Raw genomic sequence first — 22,921 nt, 5'->3', positions numbered from 1 at the left:
GCGGTGTATACTCGAGGAGAGCTGCGCACTCGAGACGTTTTTCTCGGCAGCCCTATATACATCGCGTATGCGTATGTGCGCAGCACATGCAACCGTAAAAGAAGCGGAGAACAAAAGCGACGTACTTATACTTTCGCCTGTGTTTATTCCGGTAATTCGCTCTCTATGTGCGTGTAGTGTCTCGAGTCTGTAACCCAGTGTAAGTACAGCCAATTTCGACACTTGGAATAATAGAGACGGAGAGTCGAAAATAAAAAATTTACGCATTTGCATTGCGCAAGATTTTTCCATACAAATATAATATGAATCAGCGCCGTTGCGGTATTCCCTCCCGAAAACAATGGGATAACTCTCGGCGCGAAGATCGTTAGGCAACTATTATACAGCCGATTATCCGCGGAAGTCGACGATTATAATACACACGCGTCTCTCTCGACTGTAGAATAAGAAGAAGAGGAAGAATAAGAAAAAACCCTTCTAGCACGCGACGGCCGAGTCTACACATGGTAGCCGGTTTTCCAGAACAATACTCTCGCGGGCGACACTCCCAGCAACGACCCCCGCTCGAGTGTCTCTCTCTCTCTCTCTCTCTCTCTCTCTTCGAGGCGCGACTCCGCTGTGAAGTGGCTTTTTGTTTACTCAGAGATGAAGAGCCGCGGGGACACACACAGAAGACAGTGTATAATTGAGTGGAGCTTCTCCTCCCTTCAGTAAAAAATGAAAACGAAGATATCACTCACAGAGACACGGCTGGGCAATAATAGAATTATTCAAAGTGAAAAATGTCTGTTTAGCCAGTAGGGCTCTTGAACCTTACGCGCGCCGAGAATAACTCGTCGGCGGAGAGAGAGAGAGAAAAGAGCTGCGACGACGCCGACTTCCTGGATAAAAGGCTACCGCACGCGCGGATAATTCGGTCTACGCTGCGCGCGGAAGCCTTTTTAGCTACTGCTGCGGGGATCGTAAAATCGGTCCACGAGTCTGCCCGCGCTTTCTCGTTAGCCGGTTATTTCCGTCTTATACGGGGGTGCGGTCGTTCTCGTTTTTTTTTCTTAAGCGAGCCCTTTGGTTAATGAGAGCGCGGTAAGCTTTTTCGCAAAAAAAAAACAACAAGAATGTAAGATGCTTTATATAACCGAGTCGACGAAGGAAACACGCGTTTTCGCACGTAAAAGAGTCATTTCGCGTGTGCAGCAGCTTTTCCTCTCTCTTTAGCGTCCCTATGAGAAAGGAAAAGTCGGCGAGTTCTCTCTCGCCTACAATGAGCAGCGCACAGTAGTCGGCATAATACGTACGTAGATGGTACACGGGATCCACGGCTGCATCGGAGTGTAATGACGTCGGATTGTTTCTCTGTGTGTACACCGCCGCCGCAGAAACTAGTCGTGGATGAAATGACGGTTGCCTGTCTGTATGTGAGTTGTATGGGTAACTTGGGTTTCGCTCGTTTTATTCGTGCAGTAAAAATAAAAATATCGATAGAGATGAGAATTCAACGTCATCTTTGATGCGATTAACCTCATTGTATACGACATTTGCTCGGTTCTCAGGAAAGGTCGTTCTCGTCGTCGTGAGCCATTATTAATGTCATCTAAAAAGTCACCGCGCGGTTCTCCTCCGACGTGGAATTACGCTTTATGTATACACACTGCAGGGACGACGGACCATAATGACATCGTGCGCTTGTGTATACTGGTTATCGTTCGTGCATTGGAAAATTGAAAAAAGAACAGTGCGCGGCTATAGTATTTTGATTAGCCTGTTCGACGAGCTATAGCAACCAGTCGCGTGTACAGCTGACAAGCATAACGTAAATTAAGCAATGAAGTTATACCGATAGGTTACACAAGGTGTCCCTTGGTTTATGACACAAACCAGTGCGTAATTTATGCAGAATTCTCCTGCGCGATCCACACAATGCAGCAAGCGTCGCCCTACACATGCCGAAAAATTCAGAATCGCATCATCGCTCTGAGGTGTCGCTATGGGTTTCCCAACTCGCCGTCGGCAGCAGCTTCGACGGATTGAGCCATAAAACTGCAGCGCGCGATTTCCTGTCGCGCGAGTAGAGCAGTATCGACATCACACGTTCACTCTCTTTTCCTGCCGCTCGAGCGAGTCTCGACACGAGTAAGAGAGAGAGAGAGAGAGAGAGAGAGAGAGAGAGAGAGACCAGTAGGCAGGTCTGGGAGAAATTCTGCACGTTTGCAGCTACCGATTCGATTCTTCATCAGCTGCGAGTAAACAAAGCTCTGAAAGCTCGGGAATACAAGCACACGAAGCTCGATGCAGAAGCAGCAGATACATCGAGGAGGAGGAGGAAGAAACACGAGTCGTGGGCACACGCCTCTCCTCTCTCTTTTTCTCTCACTACTCCCGCTCGCGGGCTCTCGTATACAGTCCCCTCACAAGCTCCCCGCTCTCTACTCTCTGCAGAGGCCTAACGCGCGGCAGTCTCTCTGCGCGACAAACAGTCATAGCGGCTCCTCCGAGCGCAGCAGATCGCGCGCGAGTTTCGCCTTTGTGTACCCATTAAGCGTCCACACATAAAGCGTCAGCTGAGCATAATAGCGCACACACCTTGCGCCTTAAAGAGTTATGGGAGCTGTGCTGGCTCGTGACCGGGGGCCTCGGGAAAGCTGCTGTGCTTTCAAGATGTAATTTTCGCGCCTCCGTGTACACACGATAAATAGACGCGCAAACGAGACGTTATATAGAGAATAGGACACTTTCACCGCGAACGGTGTGTGTGTGTGTGTGTAAACAGAGGAGGGTTTGAGTTCATTCGCTGTAGTTTTTTGTTCGCGCGACAAGATGCCGGCGACGCACCAGGAGCACATGCGCCACCACAGGGCCTGCAAGGGCAAGGCTCACGCGAGCGGTATCGGCAAGCAGCTCAACGGCAAGGGTGGTCCGGCCTCAACCCCTACGAAGATCATCAAAATCAGCTCGAGTCCCCTGAAGACCTGCAGCAGGCCAGGGACGAAGGACCAGAAGACGGGCAAGACCGAGTCGGCGAAGAAGCAGCCGCAGAGCAACGCGAGCAGCGGCACTCGCAAGCTCAGCAGGAACAGCACGAGCTCGTGGGAGTACAGCGACAGCGACAGTCTGAACTCGTCCGAGCCCGGCCTCGTCGAGGGCAACGGCCTCATGCACGACCAGATGATCCGCAGGATCGACCAGGTACTCGACGACATCGATCACGCCAAGTCCATCTACGACGATCGGCATCACCAACTCAAGCTCAACGACAACAGCAAGAGCAACGGCAAATTCACCAGGGGCAGCAATTACACCTCCAGTCTGCGACGCTGCAGTCAGCAGCAGCAGCAGCAGCAGCGCAAGGAATCCTGGGCCGACAGTCTGAGGAGCGGCTTCATCGTCGACGACAAGATCAGAAAGATGGAGGAGGGCTGGGACGACAGCAACGTGATCAGGCTGCCGCGAGAGCGCAAGTGCCAGAGGATCACGGCCGAGTTCGAGCAACGCGGTGGTGATCACGCCGAGCTCAACCGCAGAAACTCGCTGCATCGGAGAAATTCGGGCAAAGTCGTCAAGCGAACTCGCGGGCAGACGAGCTTTTGCGACGTCGTCGAGTGGGAGGTACTGCTGGAGATGGCTATGGCCGCCAGGAGGAGGAGAGAATCCGAGCAGAGGAACGGCTTCGACGGCACGATGTATCTCAAGGACCTCGAGGTGCTTCGCAGCAACGTCGCGCCGAGAAACCATGAGGTGTGTGCGTGTGACTTCGCGCATTATTGGGCTATTTCGTGTAATTACATCCAGCCGCTTGTGCAATATTTATAGACGCTCGTAAACGTTTTTTTTTATCTCTACTCCCTCTTGACTTGATTGTGTGCGTGTGGATATAGAAAGTTTTACGATGGATCAAGGACACCCTCGCTCGCGCGGTGATCGTTGACCCATAACGAGATTACCCTATACTATACTCTCCTGTTTACGAGAAATCTATTAAACGCGTGTAAAAGCCGATACATCAAGCTTCCACCCTACACACGCGATTCCCGATCGATCATCGCGTTATCTCGACGGGTATAACGCTTATTCGAGGAAAAACAACGGCGATTATGATTCAAAGTCAATAGCGCGACACGTCGCGTTGCGCAACGGCTTGAGGAAAAAAAAAACAACGCACCAGCTCGGATCCTGATCACGGTTGCGCGCAGCCGCCCACGCGTCCCTATACACACTTTGGCAGTTTCTCAACGCGCTTGATGCAATAAGATCGTCCCCCTCCTTAGCTCATGATGTATCTTCTGAGCGACAGGCTGACGCGTGCTTACCTGATCTCTTTTCGGATTTTATTTGCAGGATCCTCGAGAGATCCTCAGCTCGCGCTACGGTGTTATTCTTCGCCTTCGCTTTTGGTCATGCACGACCGCTGCGCCGATTAGCTTTATAGGCATTGTTGTTGTTGTTGTTCTTCTTCTTCTTCTTTCACATAGTCAAAAGGAGGATGTATCGAGGTCGCGAGAGACGACCTTGGCCGGTGTCGTAAATTTCTCGGTTTCTCAAATGCGCCGCGCTCTGCGTTACGGCATATAAACGCGACGTTTAAGGGGATCTCGATGACGAGGGATAAATCGCGCGTCAAGTGCGCATTGTTTCCCGAGAGCAATTATCCGATTACAGAGCTTCTCTCACTTCGCTGACCGTGTGGGTTTCGTAAAAAACGGTGATCGTTAATTTCGTAACGCCGCGCGGTGTATTCGTTATTAAATAATTCGACTTTAATTAGGCTCGCTCTCGCGGACAACGGAGTTTACACTCCAGCGTTCATTATCGGTAACTCACTCTATTTTACTGCGGCCGCGCGACAAAGTATTTAAAAAAAATCCGTCGATTCAATTAAATCGACGAGCTTACACGCTTACATAATTCCGTTTAACGCATGCATCGCCGCGCGCGAGAGTAATTATTACATCCCACGCGCGGAATTCTCCAGCCTCGACGGCGCCACAATGTCACGGAGCTACCTGCGCGTACAACACTGCTATGGCGATTCCGTGAAGGATCGAGATAAAATATTCGAAGCTGAGTACGTACACTTTTCGTCTATCAGAACCGAGCGATCCGTTTTAACGGAAAATTTCGCGTACAATGGAAAGCCTTTGTTTCTCCGTTCGCGAAACCTACAGCGCGAGAGATAAGACGTGCCCGGGCTATGGAGTTTACAGTTGCGCTGTGTGTATAATACCGGTAGTACTAGGCGAGGGACGACTAATGATACGAGGGTACGTTTATCATGAGAATATAAGCAGGGGAGTGTCGCGCGGAGATAGCCTTAGGAGTATGGCTACGATTCGAGAGAGATGTGCTCGCTGGAACGGTTTTGAGAAAGTTTTGTAAACACGAGAGAGATTCTCATCGGAAACTATATCGCTATATACTCGTATAATATTATCGCGCTGTGAAGATCTCTCACTCGCGATTTTTCGAATCGCGGAAGCTCGGTATTTGCATTGTTATGGCTAGAGGAATTTCCCCTAAGTATAGGTACAGTTATGAGTCTAGAAAAAAGTCCGTCGCTGACGTTTGTTGTCAAACAGTCCATACCGCGAAATAAACCTGTCAACCAAACGACGCATCCATATACCATCATATCACGTCAGCTGCGGCATAGCCTCACGTCGTTTCTGCTGCTGCACGTGAACGCACTAAAATACTCCGCTCATATATACATACACACACACACGGCTAACGCACGCACTTTCGCGAATCACGTGCCAGGAAGTTATGCCGAAGTCCGTTTATGGTGCGCGAGCTTCGCCCCCAGCGCACACACGGGACCTTCTCCGAAGACGGCAAAGACACCTGGTCAGCATGTGTGTGTGTGTGTATTATTATAGAGTTCTTTTTCTTCTTCTCACGCTATACATAGAGGTGGCAGTTACCTCGAAAAACCGCAAGCGCGCGCGCGCGCGGTATTCGATTTTCGTGATGATCAAGCGCTGATTAGAATTTGCCTTTTTTTAGTTGCTTAGAGAGAAGAGGAGAAAATACTTTTAAGGAGATCCGATGGCATTCCTGATGCCGCGCATAATAAGACCTTATAAGCGAGCTTTCGCGGAGGGAAGAGATTTTGTGTTTTCTCGATCGTAATGCACGTATGCACACGAGTTTTACGTAACGCGTGTAACGAATGAATTATTGGACGGCTGCTGCGCGAGCGGGACGATTTTTACGGCGCTGCGTTACAACAACGGCGTGTACGCGCATAATTCACGAATTATCGGCTTCTATATTCTCATTATGAGAGCTGTGATCCAGTTTTGCGCGCCTATATATGCGAGAGCTATATATCTCGAAGGAATGCGTTATACGTGTACACCGAACGTTATTGCTCTGTAATACACCTGTCGGAGTTATAGTACGTAATAGTATCCGCTAATAGCTCCAAGCTGTAACAAGACTGAACTGCAACGTGAAAAATCGCCGAAATATCAATTGAAGGCAGAATATAAAATCAATAAACGCACACGTGTGTGCAGCAGCGGCGCAACGTTTCTCCGCGCGAGGTTTCATTCAATTCTACGGCTCGCGAGCGTGTAGATCGTAAAAGCGGCCGCTATACAATCGTGTCGCAAGAGTCCTAGAGAGCCTTGAGCGTGTTATCGAGCCTGGAATTCAACGTCCCACGCGATGCGGCATCGATCATCCGGTTGCTCTTCTCGGTATATTACAAACGAATGCGGGAGTCAATTACACGTGGATGAATTTATATTTAGGCCACTTGTATTTGTTTACCTCTCGTTCGATCGAGCAGTTCACTCTATCTGTAGATAAACGAAATATACACAGAGTCTGACTCTGCATTTTTTTCTAATTTGAATATACACTTATATACGAACTGCGGTTCTGCACTTTTTTGCCTCGACAATGATATTCATTCATCGCGGGCTGAATGAGCGAGGTATATATAATACGTAATACACTCGCCGGAGAGACCGCACAGACAGCTGTGGGCATTAGCTAAACATTAGCGATCCGTGAACGCGCGCATTGTTACGTGTCTTCTCGGCTTTTCGCAGTCGTTTACATACACACTTACGGCTTATATTTGCGTAACGTGAACTTGATTTTTTTTTTGCTCGGGATTGGGCGATAAAAGCGGATATACATTCTCTTTATACGACTGTCCGCAATATAAAGACGAAAATTGATTTCTGCCCGTGTAAGTAAACATTTTTTCAAAATCCGTTTCCCACGACTATTGCTAGCGCGCGCAGCTCTTATCTCACTCGTAAAAACGTCAAAAATGTTTTTTTCTTCTCGGTGAAGTTGCGCGCGGCGGCCGAGCGAAAAAAAATCAATTTGCGTTCCAACTTTTACGAGCCATTCATCAGCCGACGTATGGATTAGCGCTAGAAGCGCGATGCTCTTGATTATGTGAAACGGGGACGTTGAAATTTCAGTACACGCGTGACCGTCTACTGTTACTACTTATAAGGATGTGAGTGTGACGAATGATCGTGTAAAAAATTTTCCAATAAACCCCGATTAATGAACCGTTTAATAACTCGTCAAATTCAGAGCCGTTCGTTCAACGGGAGAACGAGAGAGAAAAAAGAGAGTCAGCCAAGAAGATTTATCCTCGCGACTATAAACGCCTTTATGCAAATACGCGAGCAATGTCTTAAACGTCCTATAATACAAATCCCCGCGACCATCTACGGTCAGCCCTGTTTTTTTTTTGTTTTTTATTATTCATTCTCCTCCTCCCCGTGTAATTATCCGCGCTAAGACACAGGCGCAGTACAATTTTATCCTCTCGGCAATGACAAATTAATTCGTATACACGTTCGCCTGCACGAGAACTGTATATGTGTGCGGATACTTCCTTTCGCCGCTCGCGCAAAGTTAATTGGCAGTGGCGCCGCAGATGATTGACCGCGGGAGTGTGCCTATACCTATACGTGTATAATAAAGCGGCGCCGAGAGAGAAGTGGATTATTTTCGGTGAGCTATGCGATTGAACCCATCGGTGATCGATAAAAACGAGTTTGGGAAGAAGCTTGATTTATCTCGAGGATTTGCATTCGGTGTATGGTGAACTGTTTTTCACGTGTGCCATCGTTTATAAAGTCTTTCTTCGAAGCCGTTCGAGCGAATTAAGTACGCGATGAGCTGCTTCGTTGATGATTGTTCGCTTTGGCGTGATGGGCGCGAGGTTTAAATTTTCGGGGATTAATGAACGAGTCGGAGACGTAATTTGGCCAATTTACTGCTCGTGTTTTAAAGCTCCGTGTGGATCAGGAGCATTATTCGCGGGTAATTTTCAGCGTAACGGTGTACGTACAATATGGGAGCTGTAATTTACGGCGAAATTCTACAGAACTAATTCGCATTGTGTTATAGTTACGGCTTCGCGCTGATAATAAGTTATGCAAATTTATAATTGAGTCCGTATACCCGATGTGTGATTTATTGATTAATACGCCTGAGAAATGATATTCGCCCCTTAATTGTTATACCCATAAATCAGCGATTGATTTATTATCAAATTGTTCTCGCGCAGTGTCTTGCGCTACTAAGATTTACACCCAAGTCGATTACTCGCCTTTACAATTAATCGATGCAAAAGAATAAAAATCCAAGCGCTACTCGTCACCGCAAAATTATTCTCCCTCGTTAAAGAGAAGAAAAAAATAAATAAGTATCGCGAACGATTCCAAGGCTCGAAATAAAAAAAAATCATCGGCGGCTTGATTGACTGCAATACAACATAAAGCGCGAGCAAAGGTGTCAACGCGCGTTTGTATCTCCGCCGACGCGGCGGCACCGGGAAAGTTACAACTTCGCGCTTTTTTTTCACCTGTGCTCTCGCGGGAGATGCCGCATCGCTGTGTGTGTCTGTATTATACGATCGCTGACGTGTGACGTAAGGTCGAGAGCGGCTTTCGGCGCGTCTACACAAGAGTTTTTAAGGCAACCTTGAGGCAAGGCGGTTGTCGCCGTATTTGGCGCTATATTGCGGACACTGCCAAGAGAGAGAGAGAGAGAGAGAACTCGATGGCGATTATATCGCACGCGCGGGAGAGTCTTTCTTTCTTCCTTTCTTGTTGGCCCCCTTTTTCGGCGCTCCTGTGTCCGATTATTTCGCCGCGAGGTCGGTTTGTTGACAAGCTCAGCGATGTGCGCCGCGGCGGCGCTATTGATGTTGCGTCGCGGGGTTAATTAAGCGTTTGGTATAAAAGCCAGTATTTTTAGATGCTAATTATCGCGAGTAAATTTTTCTCAAGTGGTTGGTGATTTACGAGGAGGCTTTAAATTTCGTAAAATTTCGGCCGTTAATCTCGCCGGTATACGACCTACTGCATCCGCTTACATATGTGTATCGCGTATTTTTCATCGTCGCGCGCGGGTATATATGGAAAAAAGCGCGAGCCGCTAAATTTCGGAGAATACGACGCAGCGGAGAGGTTAATGAATGAAGAGTCGGATTTCGGTGTGCCAGCAGCTCCTTTGCATGAAAAATATTATGCTAAATTAATCGCTCGCTGCTCGCATGACAAATTGATTTGGCCGAAGTTTGCGTATTACGACGGCGAAGCGGATGCGTTTTTTAACGTAATTTCATCTTTCAAGATCCAAAATTAGTAACTGTACACCAGCGCGAAACTGTAACGTATGTGGAATGTAAGCTCTGGCATTATTTCACCGAGAGCCATGTCATATACGAAAATCGGGTTGGGAAGAATTGAAAACACAGGAAGAAGCGAAGACAGCCGTGTATTCCCATACCAATCAGAGAGGAGATTCAGTTTTGTCTCTAGAATGATTATACGCAGAAAACTAATCAGCGCCGATGGCAATTAAATCATTCTGATTCAACATTACTATTCCTCTCTCTCTCACCTTTTTCGGAAACAGGAAAGAGGAGCCAATTAATTTTCACTCCGCCGCGCGAGATCCACCCATACACACGATTTCTAGAATTCTGCATCGCGTATATCGAGGGCAATGACACTTTCTCGAGCGAGTAGGAGTAAGCGACGACACTGTCTTCAAACGCCGACGACGACCCCCCAGACGCCATAAATACTCCGCGAGAGAGCCTTATCGCAGCAGCGGAGAACCTAACGGACACACCACCGGATGCATTTTGTAGCGTGGGCTGACGCATTGGCTTTTCGTGATTTTCGGTGCCGGGAAACCGAGAAAGACAAACGGCAGTTGCGACATTTTCAACTTTTCTGCCCGTTAAACCCACGCGCGACGTGTGTTTCTTTGGAGAGCCCTACGGAATCATCGCTGTATAGTGTGCATAATAAACATTGCATAATTTTATTGTCCCTGTGTGTGTGTGTGTGTGTGTGTTCGAGACTTTGCAAGTGGTTTCGGCGACGAATTTCGCAAGCTCGTTCGATTTTGAAACCATATACGCTGCGGGGACTCTTTGGATATATCAGAGAGTATATTCTACCGAGGCAATTAGCGGTCGTTTTGAATTTACAGCCGTCGCGCGAATGCGAATTGCGTAATTCGAGCTTATAAAACGTTTCCGAATCCGTATACGCGAAGCAAGTTTATTAAATTTAAATACTCTACGCATCCGGGCATTTGAAGCTCGCATAAATCCCTGGAAAAAGAATAAAAGCGAGCTCGCGCCCGATTGACAGGGGAAAGGCTGCGTATACACCGGCTCGTGGAAGAGAAAGAACAACTGCGCGGCGGCAGCTCTCGGCGTAATAAGCACGCGCGCGTATTTGTCATGAGCCCCGAGAAAAATCATAATAGGCAGTTGCATTCGCGCGTTCTTTCTATCATTGAATTCTTCTCGTGTATAGCGTGGGGAAGGGGTATATAGAGACGGAAAACGAGCCGACTTTCCAATACGCCGTGAGCCATCATCTTTGCGCATGTGTAAGTACCCGGTGTTGTATACCGATCTCGCTTTCGTTGCAGACTATACGTTATATTATGCGCCGATATCGATCTTAATCGGCGTAGACCATTAGTCTCTATTGCAAATGGGTTTATCGCGCGTCGCTCGAAATATCGGATGTTGGAGTTATAATTGAAATTAAGCGATTTTTCGCGCTGCAACGAATTCGCGATCGTTATCTCAGTCTTGTATAGTGCTTTTATAGCTGCGAACTTAGAGCAACAAACTTATCAGCGACGTTAAACACAGATAACTAGTCCGAGAGATACAGGTGTCTAAGTAAATTGCTCGCGCGCCGTACTCTTGTAGAGATGAAAATTATGTCAGTCGAAAGCTGCTCTCGTGCATTCTACGAAGCCTAATTATTTCCTCTGCGTCATTCTTCGTACCAGAAAAAAAAACCACCCCGGCGGCTTTCCAGCACTGTTTATACCCGCAAAAGTGTATACCGGCTCTTATAGAATGCCGTAATGAATCTTGTATAAGATTTCGCAAAAAATAGGTTTCCTTACGAGTTAATCAGCGCTGAATTATTTACCTATCATCGGCGTCGATCTCGGCTGAAATTCTTCCCGTTCCACGTGAAAAGTAGGCTACGTTTTGTTGCGACCTTTTATTATTGCGATCGATCGCGCCAATAAGGCTTGTTGAAACGAGCCGCGGGCTAATTTTTCGCGGCGTCGACACTTGAGAGAGAGCGAGAGAGAGAGAGAGAGAGAATGTTATAGGAAAATGGCAGTTTAGCTCAGTGGGAGAGTGAGATTTCGTACCGATAATGCGCGGCGTTTGCTGGTTTACGGGGATAAATAAGACGGTATGGACAGCTCTGTATGGAACTTAATATTCGTGAGATTTTGTGCATTTGCGCTGATGTAATTTTTTCTCTCGACTCGTACAAAAAGAAAATTTATCCCTAACTAACTTCTAACCATTCTTAATTGCAGGCGAAGTCAGAGGAGCATCTCGCGCAGGAACAAGCCTGGCTAGCATCGGAGCGCGTCTGGTTGCTGCATCGCGGGGGTTTCACACCAGCCTCGAGATGTGGTCCCGCCGACCCCGACACCGGCAAACTGCGCATCCGACTCACCAACTCCGGCGAGGAACTGCTCGTCGACGAGGAGGATGTCGAGAAGGTATAGTTTTAATTTGATTTCGAAATAGAGTATACTTATTATGCATTGAAAAAAAAAACTAAAAAATCATCGTTCTTCCTCGCAGGCAAATCCACCGCAGTTCGACAGAGCGGAGGACCTGTCCCAGCTGCGTTTCCTGAACGAGTCGTCTGTGCTGCACACGTTGCGCCAGCGCTACGCCAGCAATCTCATTCACACTTACGCGGGCGAGAGCATGATCGTCATCAATCCCATTGCGCCTCTGGCTATCTACTCGGAGAAGGTGAGTAGCTCTGAATGACATCGATTTCCATTAAGAAATAATTGGGCTCATTTCGAGAACCAATGCCGAATCGATAAATGTAACTATAGGCGATGATGAGGATGATGTGTCTTTCGTAACGTCCCAGTTTTTTTTTTGTATGTTTATTTTGTAATATTTAAAGCGGTATACTGAATATTCCTTGGTTTTCAGGTGGTGCAGATGTTCAAAGGCTGCAAGAGCGAAGACATGCCGCCGCACGTCTACGCGATGGCTCAGTCGGCGTATCGGGGCATGTTGGCGACTCGGCGGGATCACTCCTTGGTTTTCCTCGGACGGAGCGGTGGAGGAAAGACGACCAACTTCAAGCATGCTCTGCACTATCTGGTCCTCGCGGCAGGTGCCGTCAACAAGATTCTCACGATCGAGAAGCTCAATGCGGTGTTCACGTTGCTTGAGGCCTTCGGCAACAGTCGTACGCATATCAACACCAACGCCACGAGATTCACGCAGCTCTTTAGTCTCGACTTCGACCAGTCCGGACAGATCGCCTCAGCCAGTCTTCAGGTGCTGCTGCTGGAGAAGTCCCGAATCGGCCGCCGCGTGAACGGCGACCCGAGCTTCCACGCGCTTTACCGTCTGCTGGCCGGAGCCGAAGGTACGCTGCGCAAGGAGCTTCATCTGACGAACCTCGTGGCCGAGAATAATCCGTTCATCACGCCACTGCAAAAGCACGAGGACAAGCAGCGCGCCCAGGTCGAGTTTAACCGCATCGTCGCGGCTTTCCGCGCCCTCGGCGTCACCGAGGCCGAGGAGCGAGCCATCTGGTTCGTAGTAGCCGGTATCTACCACCTGAGCTGCGCAGGCGCCGTCAAGGCTGGCACGAGTTCACAGGGCCGCTGGCAGTTTGCCCGGGTCGAGTGTGCCGAAAAGGCCGCCACTCTGTTCGGTACCAGCGTCGAGGAGCTGAGCAGGCTCGTCTTCTCGGCGAACAATTCCGGCGTCGGTACTCCGAGTACACCCCGGCCAGGTGCCCTCAGAACGCCCAGTCCGACCGACCAAAGCAAAGACGTATCCGGTCTCGACGCGCTTGAAAGTCTCCTTGTCGGATTGTACTCCGAGGTGTTCCACTGTGTGGCTGCTCTAGTCAACAAGTAATGATCGACTCATTTTTTGAAACTGTGATTTTCTAAAAGAAATAAACGAACGTAACTGATCGTTTCTGTTTCTTTCAGATCTATAAGCTCACCAGTTCATACCGTGTCGTCGCTGCTGCTCTGCGATGCTCCCGGCTTCCAGAATCCCGCGACCTGCGGCCGCCAGACGGGCGCGAGCTTCGAAGACCTCTGTCACAATTACTTGCAAGAACGTCTACAGCTTTTGTTTCATCATACTTCTCTAGTTGCACCCAAAGATAGGTAAGTTTCAAAATTTGCTCTCGTATTTTTTAGTTCATTAAAATGAGAGTACCATTGACTGACGATGTTTCCCGTAAACAGATATGTACAGGAAGGAATCGATATAGATCACGAGGATGAACTTGAAGAGGGACTTGGTTCTCCTCAGGGTTTGGTCTCCTTGCTGGATCGTGGAAATTCGCAGAGTGCCACAATGTTACGGACAAGCCAAAGCGACCTCAGCAGCAGCAGACAAATTGAAAGGAAGGGGCTTTTGTGGCTTCTGGACGAAGAAACCGTATGTCCTGGTGGTAGCGATGAAAGTTTCTTGGATCGACTGTTCTCGCATTATGGCGACAGAGGTAAACATACATCCAAATTATAAATTTCTGTAATTTGAATAAGAGCCACTAAGTAACGCCTTACTTTATTGCAGATCACCAGATGCTACTCAGAAAAGCTCCTGGAAACAATCAATTCGTATTGCAGCACTTGCAAGGAACAAATCCTGTTTTATACACAGCGACGGGCTGGATAAAAGCAACTCGTGAAAATCCTCTGGCAAAAAGTGCAATTACCATTCTCCAAGAAAGTAATAGGTAACGTATCAAAATAACACGTATCAGAGGGATCTACTTTACCGACCGATGGTTTACTGCAACGACATTTGAATTTTCAGGGACGAAGTTAGTAGACTTTTCGTGTGTGCCCGCGGTGCAGGTGTATCTGGAACTCTAAGTGGTTCGATGCATGGCTTGGAGGGTTCGCAATCATTGAGAAGAGCTTCTAGTATCAGAAGAACGTTTACTGCCGTCAAGCGGAAAAATGTCTGCCTGCAAGTAAAATTCACTGTCGTAAGTATATTTCACTCAGAACTTTAATAAATAATGTACATGCTCTATTATTCGCAAGATCGTACACAAGAGTGAAATTCATGATATACGATTCTGGTTCGCTATGAAATGCACAAGAGATTATAAAAGAGAAAAATAATTAGGTCAGAGGCGAGAGTGTTATCAGAGATAAACACCTCTTCTGTACAACTTTTGAGTTCTTCGTCATTGTCACTCGAGCTAACGTATTGATTGAACTTATCGGGAGTAGTATATTCGCGTTTTGCGTGCTATCTTTGTATTTATAATGTATATTTATATGTTTTTATGCTATCTGCTTCTCGTATTTATTGCTTTGCGTTTCAAACATAATTTTGTAAGGAATGCCTTGATACTTCTTCTTTTTGTATTTGCATGCTCATTAATTATTAATTCGTTTAAAATTCTAGGACGGTCTTATTGAGACTCTAAGAAGAACACGAGTGAAGTTCATTCATTGCTTTTTACCACAACACAATGCTGGCTGCACAGAAAACAAGAGTCTTCTGTCCGTTAAGCCAAGTCAAAGCGAGGATAACCTTATTAATATTCCGTTACTACGATCACAGGTAAAAATTGACATTCAAACTTGTCAATACACTTCAGAAAATTTCGGATAGTCGCTAACAAACCTCATTGCAGGTGAGAGGCAGTCAAATTTTGGAAGCAGTGCGGCTTCACAAAGTCGGTTTTCCAAAGTACATGCCTCTTGGTGAATTCAGACGACGATTCGCGTTACTTTCTAATGACACGGCAACACGTCCAGGAAGTCCGGTGGCAGATGAAAGACGTGCTGTTGAGGATATGCTTCTCTCTGTCGATGTCGATCCGGCTTCTTACCGCGTTGGACAAAGTCAGGTAAGAAGAAATGCTTAATGACACGCGAGTAAATCTTCGTAAAAAGGCTTATTTTCTAATCTGATTATTTAATTTTTCCATTTGCCCGTACATAATACTTCCTCAACGTTCTCATAACCGTCCATTCATTATTCATGCAGGCGCGTAACATGCAAATATTCAATCAGCGCAAAAACCTTAATATTCCATTAGAAAATATTTGGAAATTGCATAACCATAAAATTTATCAACATTCCCGTAAACCAGTTTGTCCCGCTCGTAAAATCGCTCGTAAAGCATCGCAATTTAATGGCAGCCCAGCCCGGGAGGCAATAAATTCATACCGTGCGCGTAATATTACATTGTATGCAAAAACGCGCGTGCATAGGCCAAAATACGAGAGGGAACCGATTCCGCCGCCCATTACGCATTATAATACACGCGGAACTCGACGGCGTATACGTGAAAGTGCGTTGAGTACGGGACACACTGTCGAAAGAAAGATCCGAGCGAAATTTTGCCGCAGCCCTTTTTCCTCTCGGGGCGGGGGGGGGGGGGGGGATTTATTCTCGAGTTCCTCGCGAAAAACACTCGTCTTTACGATCGCGGGCGATAAACCGCGCGCGCACACCTGCTCTCGCGCGCGCGAGAAATTTGCGCGGTGGGCCCTCGAGGCTCCGAGTATATCGGAAGCACAGCGGCACAGGAACGTAATCAAATGCGTACTTTCACTACGCGATGAAAGAAATTGCCGTGTGCCAGAAGAGAGGGAGAGAGAGAGAGAGATGAGGAGGTATGCGCTGGCTACATAACGGTGCTGCATCGAGACGACGGCGAGTGCATTGTGATCGGAGACTAGAGGAATCTGTCTTTCGTTGCTTTCTTCTTTCTTTCAGGCATAGAGGTGCAGACCTAGAAACGCTTGAATGGGCCTGTGCACAGCGCTGGCCGCGATTGTTAATTATCGAGGCTGGATTTGTAAATTTGTAGCGTCGAGCCCGTGGATTGACAGGCTGCTATTATTCTACGATGGGAGGAAGTCGCGAATTATTGGCCAGTGCATAGGACTTTTACTACGAGAACAGCACAATCGGATCGAGCAGAAGATTGAGAAAGATTTTTGCGACGTTCTAGCAGTATATCGTTAATCAATAATGCAATGCGAATTTTCGTATTCAAAGTGTTAGCGGCATAATGAGGCGACACGTGTAACTGTAAACCCGTTAATTCTCAGCCTTTTGAGGTTTCGTATACATTATATAGCGAATGCGAGAATGTCCCCGTGACACTTATCGGCAAGTCAAATAATTCACGCACTCTATAACGAAAACCGCAAACACAGACGCGAAGATGTGTCCGACCTAAGTAAGCAGCGGCCATCGAGACTTCCGAAAATACAGAATCGCCAATCGCGGTTTCTTCTACTTTCCAAACTTATTCACGAGTGACTGCACAAAAAGAAGTGTCTCCTCATCCTCGAGAGCCAAGTGTAAAATTTCCGCTCGTCAGAGAATTGCGCGTAATTCGAATCGAAACGCTCTGGACCGTTACGAGCACGTCCGCGTATACAGCCGTGTGAATTCTAATAGATGTCCAGCGGTGAAAATCAGATCTCGCACGCGGTGAGCATTCAAAGCTCGCTGCGCGCTTTTCTTACGCTTTCGCGCGCATAATATGTACATACGCGCGCGCTTTCTCGGCGCCAGCCGTTTATACACATATGGACTTTCCACGCTTGAAAAAGCTTTCGAGGATAGCACTTATTGGCTCGTACGCTGCCTATACACTCGCGGCTTACACTTTTGCACGCGGTTATTGATATGTTTATTGTGGGAATCTCCTCAGCTTTCTCCGACTCGTCGTCGCCCATTGTATAATTACCGCGAAAACGTTTGTAACGAACAATCGAATACGGCTATGGGAATGAAACGCATCGGCTTATTCGGACGCCTTAATTGGACGATCGTTGATTGTTTCTCTATAAGCGCGATGCTGCACTTGCGGTGCGTAAATCTCAGCCGAGGAGAAAGTTATTTTCAGGCGAATTTTGTCAAGCATTTCAGGAATCGAGGAAAACTCTCGAAGAGCTTGTTTATACTCTCGGGGATTTTAATAAACACCGGGCCGCGAGCACGTTTCTGATCGAGCCAAAACGGTGTGTGCATGCATCGTCGGAACTGCAATAAACTATACATAGCTCGGTAGCGCAGAGAAGATACAAACTTCGAAACATCAGTTTACGCGCCGTAAAACCCGTCGCGGATCACAATATTTACACTCGTAAATAACGACCCCCTACACACATATTATACCTATGCGATATTTTCGAATCACGAAGGTGTACATAATAGAAAGCCGTCGCGATTCCAAAAATCCCATTATCACCGGGAATAAAAGAAGACGCGGCTCTCACAAGCGAGAGCCATAAAGCTATTTTTAACCGATAAAAAGGCTGACGTCTCGTAAACTCGTGAATTCACTGCTGCAGCTGCTCTCGTCGAACGAAATTGAAACTCGTCGTGTCGGGCGAATAAAACTCGCCGATCTCTCCTCCGGGATGTTGTGTCCGGAGAGAAAATATATATCGCCGATGTCGCTCTCTCTCTCTCTCTCTCTCTCTCTCTCTCTCTCTCTCTCTCACTCGCGAGAGCGAGCAGTTCAGGGGTAAGAAAAGCGCGTAATTGAATGTCTTTTTTGCGGGTCGTCTGAAGCGCGAGTGCGTGTGCGCACGCACGAGTTCGTTGACTCTTTGACGCTTGAGCGTAAGTGCGTGTACGCGAGGAAATTGCCTCGCGCTGCGGTGTACGTCGCTGTGTCGCTCGTTTCTTTGGCCGATGTTGCCGTGTGCTGTGGTTTAAATTCGATGCGTTATACATTGTGCTTTGATATATTCGCGTAGGCCCGATTAATAGTCGATAGATCTATAGCTGTATAATTGCAAGAGAAACGCAAGCGACTATACACGCGCAAGAAATCACGAGACGACATGCGCGGAAGCGCGACTCTTTTCCGCGTCGAACCGCATTCTCGAGACTCGCTTTTTAGCTAACCAGCAACATAGCCTTCTCCAACGGCACGTGTCCGCAGGATCTAATCGTCGTGGAAATCCCACTAAACACAAGCGCGCAGCACTCGTCATCGAATTATTCATAAACACCAACACACACCGTTTCGAACATTTAACGTCCATCGCGCAGCGCAACAAAATAAACAACTCGAGCCTGTGCTTGGGCGAATTCCACACACTGAGCAAAAAATTCATCGCTGCGCGCAGAGGAAGTGCTAGCCCCGACCATAAAGTCGCTCGCGCGCGGAGACGCGAACGTCGGCAGACGCTCGTATTTCAAAAGCCCGCGCGCGCTTACTCCCGCCTCGTTAATTCAACGGCGGCTCTCTGACGAAGGGAAAAAGACAAAAATTAACGCGCCACCGTCGCACTAAATCATCCGACTGGCAATCGACGTAAAATTGTTATACCGAGCAGAGGACGATGATGATGATGATGATGATGAGGGTGGGGGGGGGGGGGGATTTTCCGAACGATGCTACTTATTCCTCGTTTTTGTTTTCGCTTTCGAAGGGGGATGTGTATAATGGGAGCTGCCGGGTTTTACAGCGCGATTTTCGATTTTTAAGCAGCTGCTATGCCGCCGGACGACGCGAGATTAGTCGGTGAGGTACATGGCTTGTAAATTGTTTTGTTTAGACTTGAATTATGGTGATTACAGAGGCGCTGGATTTAGATGTTTGCTGTTGGAGGGGTTTTCTGCTGGGGAGATCGTGACGTTGATTCGTTATTAAGTTTAGATGATTATTATAGTTATTGCAATTAGTTGGGCGTTGTTCGTAGCGGCGCTTTTTATACACACGCGCGTCATGTATCCTAAAAAAGCTTCCGGTTCGTATTTTATAAATAAACACGCAACATACACAGTCGACGCGAATTTTTTAACATAAAATTAAATCGTAAATGTATAATAACAATAGATTGAATTACGCAATCGATGAACTTATACGTAGCTCAAAAACCACTTTCTGCCGAACACCAACGTCTCTCGATCTTATTTTATTTCGTCTCCGCAAAAATCGCGTCCGGCTCCCGGCAGTATAGCCTCAAGCGGTGCGTATCGCCATAAGCGCAGTTGACAGATCGTTTCGCAGAAAAAATAAATCTTCGTTATTGGCTTAGACACATATTTATCTCCATCCCGCGTGCGTCGTTTTTTTTCAGCCTTCGCTTAACATTGCAAGAATTAATTTCGCGGATTATATCGTCTTTGCATACACTCTATATACAAAACAGTCCGGCGAACGCGTTGCAGGCGTTTTTTTTTTTCATTTTTTCCAGGCCAATGGCAATGAATAATCGGCGAATTCGTCGCCTTGACTCGTTGTACACCTACGAGGAGCGCGATTTAAGGTGCGGCTGTTTACACGCTGGAAGGATGCGAATAATGCCTGTTTTACGGATTCGAACAGCGAGCCTCGATGCTTTCTCATTGTTCTTTCGGATTCATAAATTATAATCGTCTATCGTGACGCAAGTGTATTACGGTAGACATTTTTGGGACGCATACATCCATTGTGTTATTTCTTCTACTTATTTTGACGATATAATATCCTCGATGATATTGTCTGATCCAGAAGTAGGAAAAATCGCGCTATTCAGGTTGCAGCTTTCCGTTCAAAGGTCGCAAACGGCAGCTCGAATAACGTGTGTTTATACACTGCATTCGCACACACGTGCAAACCTATCAGCGGCTCGCTCCACTTTCTCGGTTTCTTTCCTATATACGTATGTGCAGCACAGACGATGCACGTGTGTATACGTATACAGAAACAAACACACGTATATGATTGTCTTATGTGCTCGAAAATTACGTGCCTCTATTAAAGTATATTTATTCCTCGGCGCTTCTTATAAGCGCTTGGCTGTTCTATTTTCCAGATGGAAAAGCGTAACGCTTTCCGAAACGGGAATGAAGAGTACCTATATATAGATAGAAGTATCTTTTCTTGAAATTGAACGCTCGAGATCAGAGTACATACATAAGAAAAGAAGAAACTACTTAGTGTGAAGCATCTGTTATTCCTAAAAAAGCTGTATATAGTACAGAAGAGATAGTTATACAGGCAATTAAATTTACTTCCACCAGCTCACATGTGTGCAGACACATAGAGCTCGGGCGCGCACGGCGATGCCCTTTTTCTTCTTCTTCCATGGAAGAGGAGAACGCTGCGGTAGGTATAGAGCAGAGATGCGCGGCAGTTTCGAGGCTACTTTCCCCGTTTCGACGCATTCGTCTTATCGCCGCATTCCGCGCGCATCTCTCTCTCTCTCTCTCTCTCTCTCTCTCTCTCTCTCTCCTGGACGACTCTTCTTTGTGCGTGAGCTATTCCATGCACGCCTGTTTCTCGAATAACAATTTTATTCTAATTATCGTTGCCATATGTATATACGATAAATCAATTTACTTTTCCGCAGCGAAGAAACGAAACGAATAAAAAAGACACAGCCCTTCGTACACAGATCCTCAGGTACACTATAATACCTATTCCATTGTGCTGCTCTCCGGCCGCCGGCAAAAGGAGCAGCGGAGCGCGAATCAAGGATCGATTTGAATCGCCGCTGCTGCTGCATCTGAAACTCGCTAATAATTCACCAGCGCGGCTGTAGGTCGGCTTTTCCTTCTTGGCTCGCTCTGCCGCCGCCGGTTTTATAGGACAGCTACATTTGTTGTGTGTATGCCTCGCTGTCCCCCATAGCTTCGCCGAGATAAAAGTCCTCCCTCTTGCTTCGCTCTCGCATTGAAGTAGAGTCGGTGAGCTGTATACCTCCGATGCGTCTGTTGTGTGTACGAAAAATCGGTCGGCAGTCTTTCGCTCGTCCATGAGAAAACGAAAGCTGTTACGAGTTATTAACGAGAGTCAACGAAGTATTGTGTTTTAAGAATGTACTTATTAGGAGGCGTCGGCGGGAGGACTTGAAATTCATCGGAAATCGCGCGAAATCCTTGAGGCGCGTGGGAGTATCGTCCTCCTCCGCGATTTCACAACGCACTTTATCTCCAGATAGCGATCAACCTTCGGAATCGTCCTGTCTCCTCTAACGCAACCTCCACTGAAAAAAAATACGATCGTCAACAACTGTTGAATTTTTCACTAAGGAATTAAACAGTCCTGGCGGTTTGTTTGCAAAAAAGCGCTTCGCGCGCGAGCCAAAGCAAAACATAGCGCGGACGGGATCGTAAAGTTTATTTTTTTTTCCAACGAAGCTTCCGCAAGAGGCTTCGCCCTTTTACGATCGGCGGTGTCCCTTTTCTGTTCTCTCTTTGTTTTCCGCTTCCCCGGAGAATCTTCTTCTTCTTCTTCTCCTTCGGGTTTATTGGGATAATCAAGTCATCCGAGGGCAGAGGATGTCGATCATCATTGGCGAAATTAGCGCCGACGGCCTGATTGCTCCGTTAACGGCGTGGGTTTATAACTTGCTTCTCGGCGGCTGATCGTCGTGTTGGTATATAGAAGAAAGTATATCGTAGGCGAAATTTAGATGTCATTTTTTGTTAGCTAATGCATCGGCGGGACAATGGCAAAATCGTGATCGATACCGATATGCATTTTAGCGGGAGAAATCGACGTGGCTCTCGTATTCGCGATTTGCATATCGATCACGAAAATATTTCACGCGGTGAGAGATTCGTATATGGGATATGGTTCTTCGATTACGTTCCTCGGATTTTTCCCCGCGATACCGATCTGTACCGGTGAAATTGGATTTCTAAATTCGCCTCTAATTTTACCGATAAACCTGCACATTTTTACGGTTCCAATACACCGCATCGTAGAAGGGGTAAAGGCGCGTTATTATAATTATTACGATATATCTCTGAGAGGCGCTGGCGCATACGTGATCGGCTTAGCGATTTCGACCGCGCGGAGAAATCGGCGCGTGATCGGAATCCGTTTTACGCACAAACCGATCGGCTTCTCTATCCTCGCATTCTTTTCCATCAGCCGAACAGCGTGTGTATATCGCATGTATCGGAGTAGGTATATTAGTGCGAGATTCCGCGTAACAAAAATAAATCGCCGGCGTAATTTCATCTCGATGAAACTGACGCACGAGAGAGAAATCGATGATCGTATTCATGTATGTATCGGCGATTTGTCGTGTAAAATCGGGGTCGGCCGGTTTTTCGCCAGAGCTGATGACTGACGAACGTCACGTGTCGTTTTTCGGCTGCCGAACTGGATCAACGACAAATTAGCCTCTACGATGAAACTTATACACAGATGAACGTATACCTTTCGCGTTTTTTATCGATCGTATATTATAAACGTTTACGAAATAAAAAAGTCGTTCTCGCGAGCACACAGGATTCCCCGAACTTTCTCGCGTGGCCCACATACACAATGCGCGCTACACTCGGAGGTATAAAGAAGGAAAAGAAAAGTGAAAGATTTACGAGCTCACGGCGATCTGTCGCACAGCTGCTGGCCAGACTCGATTCTTTTATTTTTTTTGGTCTCGT

The 22,921-nt window shown here is 47.1% G+C and overlaps 1 protein-coding gene across 5 annotated transcripts in view; it reads left to right on the top strand.

Moving 5' to 3' along the window:
* Positions 1–22,921, top strand: part of LOC100121154 (unconventional myosin-XVIIIa) — a 79,669-nt gene that overhangs the window by 26,512 nt on the left and 30,236 nt on the right. For 4 of the 5 annotated variants that reach the window (XM_008212215.3, XM_032597754.1, XM_016983827.3 and 1 more), the window contains 9 exons: positions 11,854–12,042; positions 12,128–12,304; positions 12,497–13,437; positions 13,519–13,701; positions 13,783–14,042; positions 14,117–14,279; positions 14,360–14,534; positions 14,963–15,121; positions 15,195–15,410. In XM_008212215.3, the coding sequence (XP_008210437.1) occupies positions 11,854–12,042; positions 12,128–12,304; positions 12,497–13,437; positions 13,519–13,701; positions 13,783–14,042; positions 14,117–14,279; positions 14,360–14,534; positions 14,963–15,121; positions 15,195–15,410 (2,463 nt within the window). Of the gene's footprint in view, positions 1–2,473; positions 3,733–11,853; positions 12,043–12,127; positions 12,305–12,496; positions 13,438–13,518; positions 13,702–13,782; positions 14,043–14,116; positions 14,280–14,359; positions 14,535–14,962; positions 15,122–15,194; positions 15,411–22,921 lie in introns of those variants that run through there. The other variant, XM_008212217.4, reaches the window with a different exon arrangement.

Source organism: Nasonia vitripennis, chromosome 3 (assembly GCF_009193385.2).
Source record: "Nasonia vitripennis strain AsymCx chromosome 3, Nvit_psr_1.1, whole genome shotgun sequence".
NCBI classification, from domain to species: Eukaryota; Metazoa; Arthropoda; class Insecta; order Hymenoptera; family Pteromalidae; genus Nasonia; species Nasonia vitripennis.
The sequence above is the reverse complement of the archived record's forward strand: the minus strand, read 5'-3'. Positions and strand labels throughout refer to the sequence as shown.